The 22,458-nt window shown below is 37.0% G+C and overlaps 1 protein-coding gene across 2 annotated transcripts; it reads right to left on the reverse strand.

Annotated features, from left to right (window-relative positions):
* Positions 1 to 7,492: 7,492 nt before the first annotated feature.
* On the reverse strand, positions 7,493 to 20,764 carry SMAD5 (SMAD family member 5). Of its 2 annotated transcripts, none has more exons than XM_083357032.1 (8): positions 20,679 to 20,764; positions 19,558 to 19,675; positions 17,806 to 18,327; positions 16,312 to 16,563; positions 15,587 to 15,706; positions 14,373 to 14,594; positions 12,960 to 13,216; positions 7,493 to 12,308 (listed from the first exon to the last, which is right to left on the reverse strand). In XM_083357032.1, the coding sequence occupies exons 3-8, from the start codon at positions 18,206 to 18,208 to the stop codon at positions 12,165 to 12,167; spliced, it is 1,398 nt and encodes a 465-aa protein (XP_083213158.1). In that variant the 5' UTR covers positions 18,209 to 18,327; positions 19,558 to 19,675; positions 20,679 to 20,764; the 3' UTR covers positions 7,493 to 12,164. The 2 variants fall into 2 exon arrangements, with proteins under 2 accessions (XP_083213158.1, XP_083213159.1); XM_083357033.1 differs by having other exon boundaries at positions 19,541 to 19,675; positions 20,679 to 20,758.
* Positions 20,765 to 22,458: the final 1,694 nt, after the last annotated feature.

Here is a 22,458-nt window from a genome sequence, read left to right on the forward strand (position 1 = left end):
CATGCCATCCTACCCAAACCTAATCAGATTGCTTATCAGAGCACCATGAAGTTTCATCAAAATCAATTACAGATAGTCCTTGAGTTACAACCACAACTGAGCCCAAAATTTCTTTTGATAAGTGAAACATTTGTTAAGCAAATTTTGTCCCATTTTATGACCTTCCTTGCCAACAGTCGTTGCACTCATTAGTAACACAGCTGTTAAGTGAATCTGGTTTCTTCATTGACTTTGCTTGTCAGAAAGTTGCAGAAGCTGGTCACGTGCCTCCCAAGGTACTGCAAAGGTCATAAATATGAGTCAGTTGTCAAGCATATGAATTTTGATCACATGGCCACTGGGATGTTACAATAGTCGTAAGTGTGAAAAATGTTCATAAGTCACTTTTTTTTAGTGCCATTGTAACTTTGAACGGTCATTAAATGAATTGTTGTAAGTCAAGGACTACCCATGTATGTTTTCAATATACCCACAATCTATGAAGGAATTTACTGAATAAAAACTGAATCAGGCTTTTTATATCAATTGTGTCCAATTCTTGGAGACTGCCTGGAATGTTTCTGCAGTTTTTTTTGCAAGATTTTTCAGAAACAGTAGTCCTTCCTAAGGCTGAGAGAAAATGGCCAGTCTTCCAGTTTCTAGCACAATACCACAATCAGTACAGGCAGTTCTCGATGTATAACAATTGGGACTGGAATCTCAGTCACTGAGCAAAATGGTCATTAAACAAGATACCCAGATTACTGATTTGTTCAGTGACCACAAACCCAGCACTCCCAGTTGTGATCATTAAGGAAGATTAAGTGAAGCATTGGGGTGCCTCAGAGGGTGGGTTAGGCCCAGCGCAGGTCATATAAGAGGTCTCCCTGCTAAGGAATTTAAAATCCTCCCTGCCAAAAAAAAATCCAAGCAGGTGTTTCAGCCTCCAAGAAGATATGCCGCATGCATTTGAACTGTCATTAAAAAAGGCTGCTAAGTTGAGGCCCATCTGTTTATCAAACTAGCTCAAAACAAGGCGATTCTCCTTTAGATTACATAAACCATGTGTACTTCAGAACTCCCACTGTTGGTCCTCAATGAATCCGGAGTTCTTAAGAAGGGAAGGACATGATTTATTAACTTTTTTACCCCCCAAGAAAATCTACTCTGAAGGGAATGACATGGTCATTGTACACTTTTGTTTTATATCTGACTGATTACTCATTTTGTAGGTGAATCTCAAAATATGCACTTACATAATATATAACATTCACTCATATTAGCAATTGAATTCCAGTTTAAACAGTTTCAAGATTTTTAAGGTTCTATTTTTGCTGATGAACATGTACAACACCTTATTTAGCATTGAAAAAACAGGAGACTAAATAATTTTTATTTCTTCCTTAAGCAATACAGTGCTATAAGTAGAGCACTGCTTGATCATTACTCATTCAAGCAGTTTCTGAGGAGCATATGCCAACGTATTTGTTCTACAGATAAGCATGCTATTTTTAAAACTTAAAAATATTCTGATTTTCAAGCAAGCTGATTAGCTAAAGAATCTTCCCAAGAACTAAAATGAAACCAGCATATTTTCTTGAAATAAAATTTTGGTGAATGCAATGGGAAACACTTTACAAGAAAAAGTGTGAAATGCCTGACCTTTTATTTTTCTTTCCCATCCCTTGTTAAATCTTACTTAAAGCTGGCACATTCAAATGGGATTTTTTTTCCTCTTTTTCTTTCTTAAAACACAGAGCTCTTGTTTTTGGAATCTCTTCTTAATTCTTGAACTAATTTTTAGTTGCTTTAATATAGAATAGAATCATATGCACATCTTTCCTTCAAGAGACCAGTCTTCATTTATAAAATGTTTCGGTTGGCATACACAGGGCTTTTTTTTGTCATAGAACGCACCAGAACAGAGTTCCGGCACCTTTTTCGATGGATTTTCCAGAGTTGCATTCTTTTCCTATTGTTTCCCTTCCTACCCTTGTTTGTTTTTGAAAACGCCCCGCTGGTGGTACAGTGCGAGCAGGGTCCCCTCTGGCGCTGTCTGCCTCCATGAGGCACCGGAGCACCACAGCCAGAGCGTGGCTTGATTGGCTGGTGGCAGTGGGAGACACATAAACATGGAGGCCTTTTTTCACGAGAGGGTAAGTGAGCCTTTTGCCTTCCCTTGGGGTGTGGGGTGTGAAATTAAAAAGAGGTGGAGCGAAAGGAAAGAAAGGTGGCTGGCATAGAAGCTTGCCCGACAGCGAAACTTTACTGTTTTTATTCCTTGGGTAGTTCAAAGGCTGGGATGTCTATGAAAATCTCTTTTTAGTCTTGTATACTTTATATTCAAACTTCAGAAGGGAAGAATAAGAATAAAGCCAATGTCTTGTGATTTGGAGGTATTATTAATAATAATATATATTAATTATGTATTGGTCAGATGTAAAGGTAGACCTACAGAATAAGGTTTAATCAGATCTATTTATTAAATTGGTTTAACTTAAAGGTAAATTAAAAGTAATCTGTTCACTGACAAAGTTTCAACTTTAATTTGTTTCAAGTCAATATCCATATTAAACTCCAAATGTAAACTTTTCCACCTTGTTTGACCACTTCTTAAAAAATAATTCAATCTTTTACAAGCAACCACATTTTGTTTTATTGGGCCAATTTCATTCCACATAGAAAGCTGACATTTCCACTCATTAAACTAAATGGGTATGCCAGTGGTAAATGTCCCCAAAGATTAATAAAATGCCTTGTTGTACTGTAATTTAAAGCCACACAGTGCAAGGTAACATTAATAGTATTAACTTTCCTTGAACAAAACCCTAGTCTTTTAGATACTTTGTAGGGTAGGCAAGGCGGCTTGTGTGTGTGAGTTCCAGCATCTTTTTTTTTTTTTTTAGAAAAAAAGCACTGGGCATATGTAGCACAATGGATTAAGAAATGAAGTGGTAGAATCGACCATATTGCTTGAAAGATATAAGAGACAGGACAAAGGAATTGCATTGAATTCTACATTCTGGAAGCTGAAAATGACTGAAGCATGACAATACTCAGGAAGAAACCTTTTCCTTTTTTTTCATTTAGTTAAGTATGGAGAAATTTGAAAGGGGCATTCCCTTTGTATGCTGAAGGGGTACAATGCTGATTGATGTTCAGGCCAAATCACTAGCTCTGTACTTTATCTCTATAAAATCTTAAATAATTTCTCTCTTTGAGACTGAAATCTACAGTTGCATAGAGCACTTTGCATCCCTAGCCCCCCCCAAAAAGCTTTACAAAACAGAAGTTTAAATTTCCCTTTCTGGTATACATTGCTCTTTCAAGACTAGAGATCTTTTTGGAGCCAAATAACTCACAAGATTGCATGGGGTCCAAAATGCAGTAGGCCATATATTATCATATTCCTATAACATGTGTTATATCATGCATTTGGTATAATTCTGGGTGTAAAGTCAGAGTTGACTTTAAACTACATATCCCTATAAAGCTTGGCATTGAGGTATTTCTGGTACACAAATGTACCATCAACATGGACGCAACCAATCCATCCTATCACACACACAATAAGAAACTCCTGACGATTCTTCAAATTTTAAAGGAAGGGTTAAAAGCTGTAACCATTATTTCTCCATTGAAGTCAACATAGCCTCTGGATTACAGTTAGATTGACCCCTTGAGTACTGGCCCTCCTGAAACAGTTCTGTAGTGTTTGGGGAATGAGAATGGTTACAATTCTACTTAATCACTTCTCAAAACAAGTCATTCTTGTACCAAAGGGAAAAACTCTGAGCAGTTACATTTATTTGAATATTTTTTCCCTAAGATAATGTGTTTCAAGAACTATAGTGTTTTCCTCTTTGGGAGCAATTGTGGCTGTTTGCCTTTCACATTGTTAGGAATGCCAACATGGGAAGATTACTCTGGACAACTTTGTGTTAAAAGACACAGCTGGTTGGCAGCACCTAGTCAAACTAGTTATGTGGATGAGAGACCACCAAGAAGCCCAATCCAGAAGGCAGCACTGCCACACCACTTCCACATTCTTGCCAGAAGCTATGTAGGTGTGTTCATGCAGTCCTTAGGAATCAAACTCTACTTGAAAAAAATTTTTTATTAAATGTAAACAATAGCAATTAAGACATTAAAAAGTTATAGTTACAAAGGCAATTTCTGTCACATATTGTTTTCTAAGGGGGATTATTTATGAAATTGAAGAGAGCTGTTTTTAAACTTATCAACTATGTTACTGTTTTTTTAGAAATAGAAACTGAAGTCCTAAATAAGCATTAAACTGTATAATGTAATGGCTGAGGTGGTGGTTAGATGGCTTTGGTTCAAATCTCCATGCAACTTCCAGGTTCATTTGGTTACTTTCATCCAGCCACTCTATCTCACCCTAAACTACTTCATAAAGCAATTTGTTTTGAGGATTATAATTATACAGATAAAAATAGGATACAAAAGGAAGAAATAAACAGGATTTAGGTAAAGTATAAAAATCAGTTTCACCTAAATTTGGGATAACTAAAGGTCCAATATGAAGCACACTCATAATACTTACACAATATAACCTCAATTTTGTGTCCAATTGTATTTTTACTTAAAAAAACAGAAAGTATAGGTCTGTTGAGCGGAAGTGATCTAGTATTTTATCATTCTTGGTTGAAATAATTGAGAATTCTTTTTTTTAAATAAACTCAAAAGGATTAAGTGATAACAAGCTTTTTCACTTTAGGTGCCCTTGATGATACACACTGACAGAAAATTATCAGTTTCTTTCTAGAACAATTTCGATAGTAGAGCAAAACATTATCATAACTACCTCCACAGTAAACTAAGGTTCCCACAGGTGTGCAGAGGCAAATAGGCCAGCTGCAACATCCCAGAAGACGGGAAGAACAACAAAATGGGATCTCCCAGTACTATATGCCAGAAACTAGCCCAGTAAAGTATTTATCCCAAGCTCAAGCTAAAAGGATTTCTGGGAATAAAGCAAGAAATCTATGATTTATTGTTTAGACTTCTCTCAAACATTTGATTTTTTTTTCTTCCCCCACACTCTTCCCAGGTCAATTCAAAAAGCTTAGCTCAGGAAATAGTGGCTACCTCAGGAAATAAATTCCTGTTGTTGTTACTTGTGAAGTCGTGTGCGACCCATCGCGACCCCATGGACAATGTTCCTCCAGGCCTTCCTGTCCTCTACCATCTTCTGGAGTCCATTTAGGCTCATGACTAAATTCCTACCTTTGCCCATTTTCCACTATCTATCTCATGGTCTCAGAAGAAGCACTTGAATATATGTATGCTTGCAAATATAACCAAATATTGATTAATAAAGAGTTAAATTCTTTCTAGCTGAGAAGAAACAGCAATAAAAATACTTTAAGATGAAAAGCAACTTTCAAAACGATACTTCTTGAGCCTACATCCCAGACAGCTCTGAAATTCTGCTTACACAAAACTGGAAATTCCTTTCAAAAGGACATTGCTTCATTTATAATAACCATATTAACAGAGTCAAGATCAAATGCAGAAATGCTCAAAGAATGAAGGTAAAATGTATTGTTGGAATATTGTATCTTACAAAGTAAACAGAAGTTGCATCCATAATATACACCAATATATATTAGAATAGTATGAATTAAATATAGACGAGGAAGGGAAATTTATTAAACCACCCTATGAATCCAGACTACACTTTCTCAAAAAGTATTTTAAAAAACGCAAATAGTCATATTAATTATTAATGCAATAGTTTGCAATATTATTTTACATATGCTGTTACCAGGCAATAATTCAGGCAACAAACACTTTTTCTTATTCCATAACCTAGCTTAAGCTATAGTTACAGCTTAGTTATAGAGCAGGGGTGTCAAACTGCCAGTCCATAGGATGCGTCTTGGCAAAACCCCGCCCACCCTATTGTCGGCAATGGAAAAAAAGTCGTGACACGTCACATGACCTTGCAAGTTTGACACCATTATAGAGCCTACAAGAGGGAAGAAGTAATCATCAGTAACATATGGAACATATCCATAGTTAAATGGCTAAAGCCTTGGTGGAGCAGTGGGCTAATGCCTCCTTAAGCAACACCAGCTGCCTGCAATTAGTGCAGGTTCGCATCCCACCAGGCTCAAGGTTGACTCAGCCTTCCATCCTTCCGAGGTAGGTAAAATGAGGACCCAGATTGTTGGGGGCAATTAAGCTGACTTTGTAATAATGCCGCTTGGGGGTGTGTGTGAAAGCCCTAATAAGCAGGCATATACATAGAATGAAGGCTACTGCTAAGCTTGTAAGCCGCCCTGAGTCTTCGGAGAAGGGCGGGATATAAATGGAATTTAAAAAAATAAAAAATAAATAAAAAATAAAAAATAAATAAATCAAGCAACAACTCATTACATAGTTTTGCCAACCATTATTCTACACAGACGACAGAGAATGAGGTGGCTGGATGGAGTCACTGAAGCAGTAGGCGTGAGCTTAAATGGACTCCAGAAGATGGTAGAGGACAGGAAGGCCTGGAGGAACATTGTCCATAGGGTCGCGATGGGTCGGACACGACTTCGCAACTAACAACAACAACAAAATTCTACACAGATTGTTAGGCTGAGCTTTAAAAAAAGTAATTGACAAAAGTAAATAAATTAAAATTCCTAATTCATTCATGCTTATTGTAGAACTTACAATGTGTTAGGAAAATGAAATAAAAGTATTTAAGATATGTTCTAATTTCATGGCACACTTTGGTGTTTTAAGCAGGCCTGTAATTCAGTCAGATGCAGCAATATCAATTGATCTTGATCTACAATTTAGTTAATTCAATTTTGCAGCAAACTAAACTAATATGGAATCTACAGAGGAAGTACCTAGTACACCTTTGATAACCATGAAATAAATGAAATAAAAACTCTTTAGCATAGATGCATCTCAGATAACTCCTCATGGAGAATTGCCTCATCTCTTATACAGTAAAAATGGCTGAGAGATTCCTATATTAATTACATAGTACAAAAAGAAATGAAAGTATCCAGTTTTACTCAAATAGTAACTTAAACAATTAGATTGTCATTTGGATTAAATCTGAACATACATTTAGTTTTATTCTTATATATGTCTAATCTATTTATAGAACCCATGTTCTATAGCTTAGTATTACTATTATCCTTATCTTCACTAAAGCCTCTTATTGGTATTATTATTATTACTCTGCTGCTTTGCATGTCTACTGAGAGCTGTGCACCAGAGACAAATGTCTTGTGTATCTAATCACACTTGGCCAAATAAAGTGTTCTATTCTGTATTATCATGGAAAGACAATAATTACTGGTTTATTGTAAAGCCAAGTTACCTTCACTGGTTATAGACCTAAATTTAACACTGATTGCCTTCTGACTATAGCTATCGTTTAAAAAAAAAGCTACCAACAAAAAATGAAAAACCCAAATTGTGTATATAAAACTCCAAATCACTGGAAGGGAAATGTAAGATATACCAGAAAAGACAAGAGTGTTGCAATAGTGTTTAATACATTTGTCCCAGCAGAGAAATAAGGGAAAATCAAATATTAACTTATTGCTGTAATACACTCCAAAAATATACATTTGCTACAAGAATACCACATATATTCTGATGGCAATAATTGGTTCAAATGGCATGCCCACAACTCAAAATACATCAAAAAGTCCATTTTTTCTGGAACTTATGATATATGAATGGCTTCAGCAATAAAAAGGGCCTTTTATCCAGATTCTAAACAAATGAGTTTTTATCTCTTTACTAGAAGGTGTTAATAGATGTTAGTACCTGGATTACTGATTTATAGCAAAATCAACTGCAATCCAAAAACATTTAGGATTTCTCTGTTGTTGTCTCTCACTCATATACCACTCTTTATAGTTCCCATTCATTTAACTAGAAAAAAACTGCCCCAAACTCCCAGGGAATTCCAACCTTAACTAACAAGAGTATTCAATAAAAGCAGCTGCTTAAAATAAGTAAAACAGTGTCTCTACTTTTCCTGTTCAAAGCAAGTAACTCTGGAGTAAGCTGTTTTTTAAAAAAAACTTCAGCAGAAACTAGTAATACATATAATGGATCTTTATAAGATGAATTTTCAAATTTTAACCTTTTAAAAAACATCTTTTCTCACAACACATACACATGTTTATTCTTTATCCTTGAAGAACCTTTGTCATTCTATTTCTCTCTCAACATGAGTCAAAGGCCAAATATGAAGGGTACATTTTTTTCACCCGGTTTCCATGGAACACACTATCATGATCTAATGATATCCTTTTATACAGCAATTTAGATGGCTTTAAAAAAGATCAGACAAAATGATTACATACAAGATTAACAGTTGCTAACCATGTTACTTATATAGCATAGCTCTAAATGATAAGACAATAGAGAATTATAGCAAAGGGAAATTGATCTATCCTGCTTATAGACTAATACAATCATCTAATTGATTCCTATAGATGGGCAAAAAAGGCCTTAATTTTACAGTGCTCTATTCTTACATTCTTAAGATAAAACCACCATGCATTACAAATTGTACCTTCTCTGGTCAGGAATCATAAGTTTAAAACTGTTAACTGTTTAAAACATTTTTCTAGAATTTAGAACTAGTCTTTGAAGACATTATCATAGAATACACAAGTGGTATTTCAAATACCAGTGTATAGCAGGATTATTGAAATGCAACAATTATCAAACAAGATTACAAATATTTAAATGGAAACAGTACTAATCTGCTTGCCACATGGCCACTTAATTTTCTTTTACATTGCAAACAAGCCAAATTTAGTCTCATATTTTATATTTTCCCATATTAACTACAAATTTCTCAAAAACTGAGGAACTTGTATTCAATTCAGGGACTCCAAATACACACTCATTTAACTTAAGAAGTGCCTTGATATAATTATCACATCTTGTGAGTTGGGAATAATTAAGTCTGGAAAAGGCTCTTGGAATTGCAATGGCTATGTCAAATAAAAAAATGACAACTCAATATGCACTACTTTGAAAAATAAATTTCCATCCTGGACATATTACAAAGTGAACAGAAAATTAAATTGTCAATATGCTAATATTGCCACTTTGTCTAGCACTTCTGATCACTGTACCAAACCTTTTCTTAATAGAATATGAGGCCATGAACTGAAGTTGAATCAGAAAAGATCAACATAAAAGGCAGATAAAAGTATGAAATTCACAATTAGAAATAGTTGGTAATTTGGCTGGAGTTTAGACAAATTCTAAAAGGTCACCAATGGCACTAATTGTAGTGACTACACACCTTAAGTAAAAACAAAACAAAAGAACAACCTGCCTTTTAATGTTAGGTTGTTTTAAGAATACAAGCAGGAGAGACCTTTGATTTGACTCAGGATGGGTCCTCCCTATCTACTTTATTCTCCCTCATTTTATACATTTTAAATCTATCATAAGTTACTTCTGTAAGACATTTTCTCCGTACAAAATTCTAAAATTACCAAACTTAATCAGATATCATATTAAAATAAGCATGTAAAACTTTCAATCAAAACTGGGTAAAAGATATCTGCATTGTATCAACATATACTATGGATCTGCATATGTTCTTGATTATTTTAATACACGAGGTGCTGAAGTATCGAGACTGAAGGATACAACCACCTATAGAGTGTAAAACAGTCACTGGCTTAGTCACACTGGCTAAGATTCTTTTTTGAGCTCAGATAGTTTGGATAGAATCCATAACAAACTTCACAATTTGCTGTCAGAAGATCCCTTTTAATTGCTAGCAGTGAAGGGGCAAAATAAAAATTATAACTTAAAAAAAATTACCAACTTGACAGACTGCCTTCCATTTCCTAGGAAGGAAATTAGTGTAAGTATTTTTCGAGGAGTGAAAGCCTTCAATAATTTACCACTGAAAACTGAAATTTCAAGGAAAGATTATATATTTAAAACCAAAGTTTCAATTAATTACTGGTTGCATAGATGAGCATCAGACAAACAGATTTAGGGAAATTTCATCTCCATTTCAGTTTAAATTAAACTTTAACTTGTAATAGCTGTTGAATCTTAATATATTGTTTCTTTAGTCCAAAGAATCAAAGTATTCCTGAATGTAGACAAATAATGCTTAATGGGTAAAACACCTGTATCCCCATGACAAACCATTCATCAGTACTTGTTAAGCCTTTCCATTGGTTTAGTCAGAACAATTCTAAATACGAGGGCAATTCGGAAATAAACCTGTGTTTGGTTATCAATGACAGACACTCGCAGTTATGGAACTTTTATTATACGCATTAGAAACTACATTACTTTTCGACATAATCGCCATTCAAATTGAGGCACTTGTAACGTCTTATAAGGTTCGAAATTGCTTAGTAGTAGTCACTCAGCACCAAATCTGGGCTATGGGGAGGGGGGCTGATCAAAAACATCCCAAAGGAACTGCTTCAAAAGTTCTTGGGTGCGTCTAGCAGTGTGCAGGTGAGCATTATCTTAAGCTAACACACCGGATGGTTCGTCTGAGTTTTTGTAACATTTCACAGTAGACTTCTGAATTGGTCGAACCATGCTAGCAGTACTCCTCTGACACCTTCACATTTGGTGGGATTTTCTATGGCCCCACTTCCGGTGTGGTGTTGGCTCACAATAATGTTTGCCCGCACACCGCTAGACACACCCAAGAACTTTTGAAGCAGTTCCACTGGAATGTTTTCGATCACGCCCCATTGCCCAAATTGGCGCCAAGCAACTACTATGAAGGAATGGCAATTATGTCAAAAAGTAATGCAACATTGTAGTTTTCTAATGTGTATAATAAAAGTTCAGTATCTGCGAGTGTCTTTCATTGATAACCAAACGGAGGTATATTTCCGAACTGCCCTCTTATGATCCAGATGTTAGATTGCCAGCTCTTCTGTTAAATTATACAAGAGATTCTGTGTGCATGAATAAAGTTCATGAACAGTATACTAGAGGTATACATCTTAATTTTAAAAATGTGCTTCATGTATTCAATATATACCTTTAGCAGGAATTAGCCCATTTGCACAGGGATTGTAGGGAAGACAGGAAAGATAAAGATGTTAAAGGGGGGGAGTGATAGCAAAAGAGACAATTTGCTATGTCACCCACAAATTAATGCATAGCTTCCATGAGATTACTCTTGAAAGAATGTAGCCCTTGCCAATAAAAAAACCTTTATTTTACATCATACAACTTCCAGTCACCCACATGACAATATTCTCATAAATCATTATCATGAGAATGAGCTTCCCCAGCAATAAAAAAAACAAGTGTTTTACAACACTTATTAGGTAAAATTCAAATCTCCCCAAAACAGAGTATTTAAAGGGAAAAAATATTGAAAATTAACAAATGTAGATTTTTAGGAAGCCTCCAGACTATTTTCTACAAAATGCAAAATAAAATATAAAAGACAATGCACATTCTTGCAATGTAATATACACAACTTTTAGTGTTTTGTATTCAAATAAATGTTAGTCAGTGTTGCCTCAAAAAGTGCATACCCTGGATAAAATATCTTGTTAAGCACCAATCCTACACACATTCATCTGAATCTTCCTGGATTTTGATCTGCGTACAGGACTATATTATGAAGGCAACACTGAACTGTGATGAAAGCAACTTTGCTACTGATTAAAGGAGAACCTGCTCTAATGCATTTTGTTATCACTATCTGTAACAGGTGCTTATCAACATGTACATACTGAGGTCCTATTATTTAAGCTAAAGGCAATCTTAGGTATAATAAAGCTAACTCTTTGTGGATTTTTATCGTCCACAAAACCATATAGTAATATTAAAAACTGGTGGTAAATTGTAGCTATATATATTTAGCAAATGAGATCGTGTTATTCATTTTGTAAAATCACTCAAGAATGTGTCCTCAGAAAACACGTTAAAATACTTCCAGTGGAATCAAAAGTTATTTGAATATGGATAGTTCAGATTAAACAATTTCTGTATTTTCAGTTTTCCGCCAAATTGAAGAGTCTTAAAATGAAATGAAAGGGAAAATGATGATAAAAGCAATGGAATTGGCCATTTGTAGAAAAGGAAAGCTAACTTATGATGAATCCACACTGGAAGCTTCTGGAAAATTAGAAAATGGTCACTAAAATTATGGTTGCTGAAGAAATACTTTGGCACTATGAAACAGAAGAAATAGGATTAAGTGGGGAGCCCATTTGGGTAAGTACTTTATCCAGCCACTGAAGAGGCCCATGAAGATGGATTTCTATCCAACATGGGGTGCTTGTAACATCTTGTCGGTGGTATTCTGCTCCCCATCCCTATAAAGAATGATACATATTTAACTAGATTAGAATTAGACACTAAAGCAAACAATTAATACAACACTTACTATTTTAAAAAAGGATTTGGCTTGAAGAATGTCGGCCTCTGCTTATTTCATTCCACTCAACAAAAACATGTCATTTAAACCATCAATCCCTAATCTAATGTCTTCTAGTTTTGTTGGACTACAAATTATAAACTTTTTACCAATGATAGACACATGATAAGAGTTGCAAAACTATAACTTGGCAGAAAGCCCAGTCAACACTGATCACTCAAATAGTACTGGAATTGTGATTAATCATCTCCTAAATAGGTATTGATTATGACCCCACTTTTCTTGTGTGGGAGAGGAAATACTACTATTTATTAGGTCAATAGAAAGAAGAAGGTAATCTTCATCCTTATTTCATCCTGGAAATGAATAAAGTGGAATGGCATATATCCAACTATCTATACACCCTTATAAGCTATTCACAAAAACAAAGAATAATAAATCTGAAATGCTGAATTAATTCTGAAGATTTTCTAATTAAATACAGTAAAGTAATACCTGTTATATGTTAAAATTGCAGTCATACTTAATACATTCCAGATATATTCCAAACACACACAATACAGTAAATAACAAATATGCCGCAACTTACCTTTACAAAACTCATACGAATTGTGCACATTTTGGTGAGCTCATACACTGCCTCAAATCCATGATTGACTGATTGAGCTAGAAGCTGAGCAAATTCCTGATTGTTAAAAATTTTAAGACTGCAGCCACTGGGAATCTTGCATACAGTTGTAGGGTGAAATCCGTGATGATAATTACAATTCCTACTTTGTACAAATATGCTGCTGTCGCTCAGGCATTCCGCATAGACTTCCCCACCAACATAGTACAGATGAACGCCTAGGGAGAGGAGAAAAATCCCAAATATTTAACACAGTTAACTTGCAAAAATGATTATAGCCTCTTCCTTTCAGCTGTTAGGAACTCCAGCCAAATTTCTATTTGAAAGGATTCCAACTGTTTCCAGTTGTTTAAATATGTCAAGAGTATCATTTCAAACACCAAATATCTTAACCACTAGATGTCCTCATCTTCCTTCACTCAATACATGATAGAATTATTCAATAAATAAATGATATACTCCTTTTTTTCTTGCCTCATCAATTGGGCTTAATGTGCAGGCAACCTGGTATGGAGATGGGCTTTAGGATTTTAAGTCATCACCAACACTGAATTGTATCTGGAAAGAACTTGCATGCCTTGTAGAACAAGTATTTATAGAGTACTGCCAGTTAGCATCCGTTATTGCTCACTGCTATCCAACGTTCTTTTGAAAAGCTTTTTAGAGATGTTCCCAAGGAAAGTGCATTGCAATAAAATCCAATATAAAATCAAGGGGTATCTCACTATGGCAAGTCTGCTCTCATCGGGAACAGTTGCAGGTAACAAACCAGCTGACATTAACAAAGCTGCTTCCTAAAATTCTACATGCAAAGCTAAATACAGAAGCACCTAAAGACTACAAACCGATTTTTCAAGAATTGGAAAATACCTTGAATTGGGCTATATTCTGCCAAATCACTCTTTGTACCACAGTACTATTCAAGGATATTTTAGGGACTGTGTAATTCTATCACCCGCTTTTTCCTTGATTTGTCTTTTCCAAATTCAAACCAGAAAGATAACCTGTCATGTTTAGCTATCACTCTCCTTCACCTCGTTTTATTTTCAGTACAACTTGTGATGACAGAATCATGATATCTCTACAAATAGTCCAAACATGTACACCACGTACAAGAGATTAGAAAATAATTAACTATTTGTTTACCACTAAATCTTCAGTGACAAAACTCTTTAATACAATATTTTTGATACAAGGTTTCATTTAAAAAGTTGCTAAAATATCAAGCTGGCATTTGTTTTCAAACTGAAATGTTCAGATTTATAACATTTTTCCATGTGGCATAATATTACTCAAAACTGTATAAGCACATTTAATTTATCCATACTGCAAGCCCAGCCTATTTACAATCATATAAGCATACTTCAGGATTACCTTTTCCAATGTGTCTCCGAGTGTTCTCAATTGTTGAGTTACGATTAACATTGGACAGCAAGCCTAAGCAGAATCTGTTTTTGTTGTTAGAAGGATCTGTAAATCCATCTACTAAGATACTGGTAGAAGACGCATGAAAAGCCTCCCCAACACGATTGTTTAATTCATAATACACTATTGAACACCAGTGTTTAGGTTCTTCATAGGCCACAGGATGAACATCTACAAACAAACATGAAAAACCTGTAATAATTCCAGCATCTACAGCTTAACTACAGTATTTAGCATTTATGCATTTTTCTTATTGCTGAAGAACTTCAGTTATATTCCTGCAAAAATCTTCCCAGCAGATAGTACCATCAACGGCAGACTATAGACTGTAAAAAACCTCATGTTACTCCAAGATTCTGAATTCATTAGTGAGCTATAAATGCAATAATTGAAAGAATAACAGCAAATCTTCTTAAAGCATTTTAAGAGAACTTATACCTTTAGATAACAAATTGTGTAAGAATTTTTTTTTCTAAAGATTTTCACTTACAAATAAAAATAATAAATACAGAATTAATGTTACTTTGCACAGCTGGCATGTTTAATATATGCTGAATCATTCAACAGAAGTTAGCTACTCTTTTGAAGAACAGGCCTATAAAAAAGTTCCATCTCTATCAAAAAATAATTTTATGCTACTACTATTACAGCAAATGAAAGACACTTTATCTTATCATTTTCCAAATTCCAACTAGTTATTCTCCTTGGCATAACCTTGAACCTTCTCTTATCAACAGTTTGCAACACAGAAATATATGCCCTGGAATGCAGTTTCAACTTCTTATATGTGAGAATTAATAGTGTATAACCATCAAAATTACCCCTTAACTTCCATGTAAATACAAATTTAACTGCAACTTGCATTTTAAAACAAAATACCCTCAGGTCTGTATTTTCCTCACCCCTTTTGAACCCATGATTCAGATGAAAAAGTAAAATGCTGATCAGATGACATTATGTTCCTCTTTCTAGTTAACAAACTCTCCGTATCTCTAATGACCAAATTCTTAAATGTTAACAATCTCATCCCATGTACAGAAGACAGTGTGAGGTTCTGCACTTCAAAATTAAAATAAAAGGTATGGCAATAATTTATCTTCTTCCTTCAGATTGTAATTGGAAAATTATCAAAAAGTTTCAAAATATTAACAAGTTTATCTCACCTCTGCTTGAAATATTGGGCATTATCTGAGGAATTATACTATTGCTTGTATCCATAGACTGTGAAGTATCTTGACCCATTTGGTCTTCAGGAGGCATATATGCAGGTGGTGGTGTATCAGCTACAAATGAAAAAAAAAATGAATATTTGAGCAGTACTAGTACATTTACCTTGAACTATGAGGTTTTTTTCAACTATAATCACTACTTGTCTTTTCTGTCATCTTCTGCCTCTTCCATTTTCGGAATCTAACAAGATAGAAAATGTTCTCTTCATTCTCGATTGTTCTTTTTTTTATTCTCTTCCTCTGCAAGTCGTTTATGTCACAATCTATCTTGCTTCATCTAGTTGAAGCTCCATTTCATTTTCTTGGAATTAGAAAGAAGCGCTACCAGATTCTCTGACTGATATATTAACCTGGAAGCTGTTTCCTTGATACTGAGCTCCAACTCAAAGTCATTTTAGGATTAGCTATAAGATGTTCTAATTTTGAACTTATTTTACTACACAGTTATTGTTATTGCTATTATTTTCTGCTTTCGATTTATTCTCGGAACCTCTACCTTTTCTCCCTCTCCTTTATATCTTTTTGTTTCTATCTCCCAATCAATGTCTATTTAATCAACATGAGTACAAATATAGCATAACCTATATGTAATTCTAATTCCCTCTGGTTTTATAATACAAGTTCTACTTTTCAATGTTTGCCATAGAAATAGTTCTTACCTGGTAGCTGAAATGGGCTAGATGGTCCAGAACTAGCTGGAGAATTTGGATAGGTACTGCTGCCTGGAGATGGTGGGTATGGACTATTGGGAGACATGGGAAATGGAGTGCTGTTGGGCTGCTGGAATGAATCTGGAAAGGTAGCATTGTGTGGCATATGTGGTTCGTTGTGAGTTAAGTTTCTAAACTGAACCAAAAGGCTATGCTGTGGGTTAAATTCACTGTGCCTTGGCACCAAGACAGGAGGTAAAACTGAAAAAGAAAAGAACATATTAAAATAGTGTTGAAGATTTAGACATATCATAATTAGCTCTTGAGGAGTAAAAATACAAAGACAGAAACATATGGCAGAAACTTATTGTTTCCCCACTTGGAAAAGTTACCACTGGAATGTACAACTTGATGGCCAAGGCCATATGTTGCTCCATAGTCTTGAGCCCCCAAATTTCCTCTTGAACTTGTTGCTCAATTATAACTTTTAATTTAACAAAAGTGAAAATCATTCTCACTGCATGAGAATTATGTCTACTAATATTTAAATTGAATCACAAGGTTTTGCCCTGGACATTCCCCCCCTTTTTTAAAAAAAATCTATCCAAGTTCCCCACTGACATTCTTGGATTTGAAAACTTGAAAACCCATGAACATTATCAGTGACCAATCTATTTGCAATTGAACTAACTTTGTACAGAACTCTAATGCAACATAAAGCTTTTCTGTATTAACTAAGACAATTGCACAAGATGACTGAACAACTGTGATGTTAAATAACAGAACATGTAAAAGATTTTCTTTTTTCAATAATCAATACATAAATTATGTGTTAATTACTGAGAGAAACTAAAGTATTATCATGAAAAATTCTTATTTAACAATGATCTAATCAATTGATATTGCTTATCACCAATACCGTGTTTCCCCGAAAATAAGACCGGGTCTTATATTAATTATTGCTCCAAAAGACACATTAGGGCTTATTTTCCAATTAGGTCTTATTTTCAGGGAAATACAGTACTAAATGAGTCAGTCTGGCTGATGATCTTATCTGGGGTTTATTTTGAGGGGAGGGCTTATATTAAAAGCATCCTGAAAAATCATGCTAGGGCTTATTTTCCGGTTTGGGCTTATTTTCAGGGAAATACAGTAGTTTTAAATAGCATAAAGTTCAGGGAGGAAACAATCAAAAGCAGGATTCATATATCTCATTATGCCATTATGGGGTTATGTTTTGGTTTAAAGCAACGACTGTATTAGCATGGTTTGTAGACTATGGTTTATAGGATAGCTCTATCATCTATGAACCTGGCCATTAAGGGATGCTCAACAAATTATGGTAAAAGCAAACCAAGGGTTGATGTAATGTGTGATTCTGGTCTACAAAGTATCAATGTTCTCAGATGCAATTCCCATGTACCAATTTGACCCTCTCATTTTCAATATGCTGCTCCTCAACAAGTCAACTATTTTTTCATGGGTAAAGGCTTTGAGACACACCTGGGCTCTCCACCCTTTTGTAATGATATGGATTGATACAAACTTCTTTCTGTTTAGATCCAAAAGGAAATTCACAAATGTCCAATGGCTTCAGCTCATGATGACTCTGCAAATCAGGCCAACGCCACACACGGCAGTAAATCACGTGGGGAAGGCCTTTGCGGTGTGATACTTGAAGTCGCCCATCTAATGAACGAGGAATTGTAACACATTTGCTGGGTTGTCCAGGACTACTTAGTGCCTTTTCCAGTTCCTCCATGGCTCCTTTTTTCTTCTTTAGTTTTTTTACTAAAGCATCGACTGCTTTTTCTGCCCATTTTTCTTCTTCATCACCTTGTTTCCAGCCCAACAAGCGTTTTACAGCTGGGCTAGTAAACGAGAACAGACTGGCCATTGAGGTCATTTGACAAGTTTTAAAGCAATTTTTAGAACAAAACTGCTGATTCTCAAACACAAAAATATCTCTGCAACTGCAGCAGTGGCTAAATTATTTTTAATCCAAAAAAGTGATTTTTCTTAGACCTATAAGAAAAATTACAGAACATCAGTTGATGCCAGTTTACCAGAGAAATAAAAGCAAACACAGATAATAATTGGGTAATTTTAAACCTCATTAAATTTAAATCAAACATGATGCATATTATTAACAGCCTTTTAATCTGAACCAATTTTCATGCCATGGGGATAACACTTAAAAGAGAAAACAGTTGGTGGCATTAACAAAGGAAGTCCCTTGAGCCAAACTCCTTCTATCATTCACAAAGCCTAATCATTTGGTTAAACAGGGGAAAAAGCTTGGATTTTTTTGTAAAGATACATGAAAAGATGACATTTATTTTAACATGAACTGTTACTGAAATGCATGGTATATCTTAAGAGAAGATGTGCATCTATTAAGACATCAGTGGGAATACTCTGGTGATTTCTGAGCTGTCTAAACAATAGCAATTAGGTGCTGGAAACACTCTGGTGATTAAAAATTGATAGCAATTAGGCACTCTGTACACAAGAGATTCTGTAATACAGTTCCAGTTTTGAGAAACCACTACAGGTTTCTGAGGTTTTACTCCTACTACTCCTTTCTGTTAACTCATCCTGAAATTGGTGTTGTCATAAAAAGAGAATCTATGTCTTTTGAAGAGACAACAACTGTGTGGATTTCATTTAAAGGAATAGAGCAGTGAATGATCAATGGTGCAAGCAGCAGTAGAAAAGTGAACATTCTCTGGCAAAGGAACCAGTGAAGCCCCTTGTTAGGGAACATGGCTCAAGACCCCAAGAGTGTCAAGCCAGATTGCTTCAGGACAGGAATGAGTTACAAACAGTCCATTTTTTGTTACTAACAAGGTCCATCTGCAACTCTCTTTAAAAAAATAAAAAGGCGTAAGGATGACAAACGGAACTAATGTGCTGTGGCAACATGTTGATAAGACCTCATAAAATCCCTGAAGAATACTCAACAAGTACAGACATAGACAATAGGCAGCTGGCAAAAAGTAGCACTAAACAAAGAGAAAGGATGTCAATAACAAGTCAGTTCCGTTTCTGCCAAAGAAACTGCCAAATATTGTCTACGGGGGTTTCTGATAAACTACAGCAAGTCAAAACAGCTAGCCCACCCCACTGCATTTTCAGTCCATCAACCATGAGGCATTAAAAGGGAAGGAAAGCTCCTTCCTCGCCTTGCTAGTTCTCAAAAGATGGTGCTTCTTAATAAGGTTGTAGGAAAACGTGCCTGGCAATCACAGCTACCTGTTTTGTCAGTTGCGAGAAGACAGCGGCAGGCCGGCCGCAGGAGCAAAGACAGGCAAGAGTTTTTTACCATCTGCATTCGGCATCTCTCTGGATGGGGTGAGGAAAGGCTGGACGACTAAACAAGAAAAAGCACACAGAGAACAATCCAACAGCAGCCATCAGAGGCGTTTCTTCACTCCTTTTGCTAGGAAACTATCAGGATGCCACAGGTGCTGACTAGGGTACACTCTACATTATCATAATAGGGTTAAGCTGACAAAGCACATTTCCTCATTCAGAAGTTTAGTTCTGTACGTGCTGCTGCCCAAGAGGCAACAAAGGGCCGTTCTCCTCCAAAAGGCTGCTTAATCCGGGTCCCAAAACCTACAAGAGTACAAATACTTACATGCCTGAAGAGACCTGCAAACAAACAACGAATTAAAAGTTCCCCGCTTAAGGGCAAACCAGCGAGAAGGGGAGACTCGAGCTCGCTTGCATTTTGGGATAAGAACCCCACTGGGCCGCCAAAAGATATTACCCCCCATCAGCGGCTGATCCGAGGACGGCCAAAAAAAAAAAAAAAGGCAGGTTGCGCGGCCTTGCAAGGCTAGTGCTTTAAAACAGGGGTCTTCAAACGTGGCCCTTTTATGACTTGTGGACTTCAACTCCCAGAATTCCTCAGCCAGCGTACGCTGGCTGAGGAATTCTGGGAGTTGAAGTCCACAAGTCATAAAAGGGCCACGTTTGAAGACCCCTGCTTTAAAAGCACCTTCTGCAAACATCGATCCGTGTCAGAATGCCCGCAAGCCTGGGCCAGGCCCAAACCGGGACACCTCGGGCTCCAGTCCTGGCGGCCGCTCTGGCCCGCCGCAGAGTTTCGTGGCGGGGAGGGGAGGGGGGGGGCAGGAGAAGTTTTGCTACGAAGAGCCCCCCCACCACCACCCTGGCTTCCAAAGCGAGGAAGCGCCTGGCGCGATGCGGACCTCTCGCTCTACCCCCAGCGGCGTTGGCTTGCAAAAGGCGGGCCGGGCGGAGAACGATTCCCGCCGCCACTTCCTCACCCAGTAAAGACGCGAAGGGCGCCCTCCTTCGCCCCCCCCTCCCTCCTTCCCCCCGGCTTTTCCAACGGGTTAACCTACCGCCTGACGCGCGGCCGGCGGCCGAAGAGGGAAGCGGCAACCCCGGGCAGGGGACCCGACAGAGCCTCCGAGGAGGGAGAAAGGGGCGGAGTCGGGCATGTCAGTCGAAGCCAGGGCTCACGTGACAGGCCCAAAGGCGAAACGCGGCTGGTTGAGCTTGGGCGTCACTCAAGCGCCAGAAGCCTGTGATTTGCGGAAGGAAGGAAAGTGGGGCGGGAGCGTACGCTCGGGCTCTGGGGGGGATGGGAGGGGGAGCGGAGGAGTGCAGGCCTGTTCTATTGGTCGCTCTTACGCCGCGTCTTGCGTTCGCTGCGTAACTTGCGTTTTGTTCCTAGCCTTTGGCCTGGCTAAGCGGCTACCCGGCATCCTCCTAAGTCAGGGGTAGGCAACCTCGGCTCTTTTATGACTCATGGACTTCAACTCCCAGAATTCCTGAGCCAGCATAGCTGGCTCAGGAATTCTGGGAGTTGAAGTCCATGAGTCATAAAAGAGCCGAGGTTGCCTACCCCTGTCCTAAGTGATTTCATTGCGGCTTAGCGGCTCAGGATATTTCTCGGGTTCAGATACTTCTACTCCCTAAGGGAGAGGCTTGCCAACGAAGTTAGGAGGTATAAAAATTTGCACGATGTAAGCAAGGGATTAAAAACTCGAACGTAAATGCAATTTCAGGGAGAGAAATTAGAAGAGCTTCGGAGGAAGACTCGAGACAGCTGCAAAGAAAAGTGGAAGCAACTGGGAGACAAGTTTGTCAAGCTTAAAAATAAATGAAATCAAAGAGCAGGGACCCTGGGCCCAGAGGACAGAGAATTTCTGCCCAATATGTATGTAATGCTGTCCTGGTTGGAAGGATTTATAAAACATCGGGGAACCCAGACCAATTTCAACCTACGCTGCACCTGAGATAGGAAAACTATATCCCAGACCATTGTTATACTGTATATGTAAAAAACTGGGCACATAGTTTCTTTTGACCCACAACACACTCCTTCACACGTGGAGCTTTGGGATCAACAATAATCACCTCTTGTTATGACCCAGATATGCATAAGCAAACAACACCATATTATTGAATTTTTCTTAATCTAGTGTGAACTTCGTGCTAATTTCATTGGTGCGTTTAAAGGCTATGCATGTAATCATATATCTGTTCAGACAATCATTTTCACAAATTATATCACTGCAGCCTGAGGATGTCATTCCAGATCCTGTAGAGCAAACCTTGAATACAAAGGTCATCTCATCCACATCACACCTCCTGTCCAGGGACTCAAGTGTCTTCTCACTGCATAGCAGTGATTGTGATGATGAAGCATCAACCAGTGCATCCACAGTGTCATCAATAAAGGCACTAGACTAGTCCCTCAATCAAGAAAGAGGAGGAAGAAGATGGGAGGGAATGAGATACTAGACAGCCTTGCCACCCTATGCTGGGAGCAGCTTCAAATCTACTACAGTGATGTCCAAGTTGAGCGTCATCAATAGCAGGACGTATATTGACGAATGTACAACTTTTGCACTGGATGTTGCAGGCTCTTTGTGGAAATTTCTGCCAGAATGTATGGAAGCCACAAAATCCAGGATCTTCACTACACTTACAGATGCACAGTACCAATAGTTTTGACAATTCAAAAGTGTTGCATCGACAATTCAAAACTTTCACATTTACTGTTGAGAAACTATTTTGTATAAATGTTTTTGAATTCAATTTTCACTCAGTTTTTCTGACAATTTCAAATTATTATGCTTTATATTATATAATAGAACCAAATGAAGGCCAAAA

The sequence above is a fragment of the Vipera ursinii genome, assembly GCF_947247035.1.
Source record: "Vipera ursinii genome assembly, chromosome: 2".
Taxonomy (NCBI): Eukaryota; Metazoa; Chordata; class Lepidosauria; order Squamata; family Viperidae; genus Vipera; species Vipera ursinii.

Coding starts and splice junctions, on each gene's coding strand:
- SMAD5 (XM_083357032.1), bottom strand. CDS start 18,208: ATGACCTCAATGGCCAGTCTGTTCTCGTTTACTAGCCCAGCTGTAAAA. Junction 15,707..16,311: donor TAGCCCATTTCAGCTACCAG/GTAAGAACTATT, acceptor TTTCATTTGTAG/CTGATACACCACCACCTGCA. Junction 14,595..15,586: donor GCCCAATATTTCAAGCAGAG/GTGAGATAAACT, acceptor GTTTGTTTGTAG/ATGTTCATCCTGTGGCCTAT.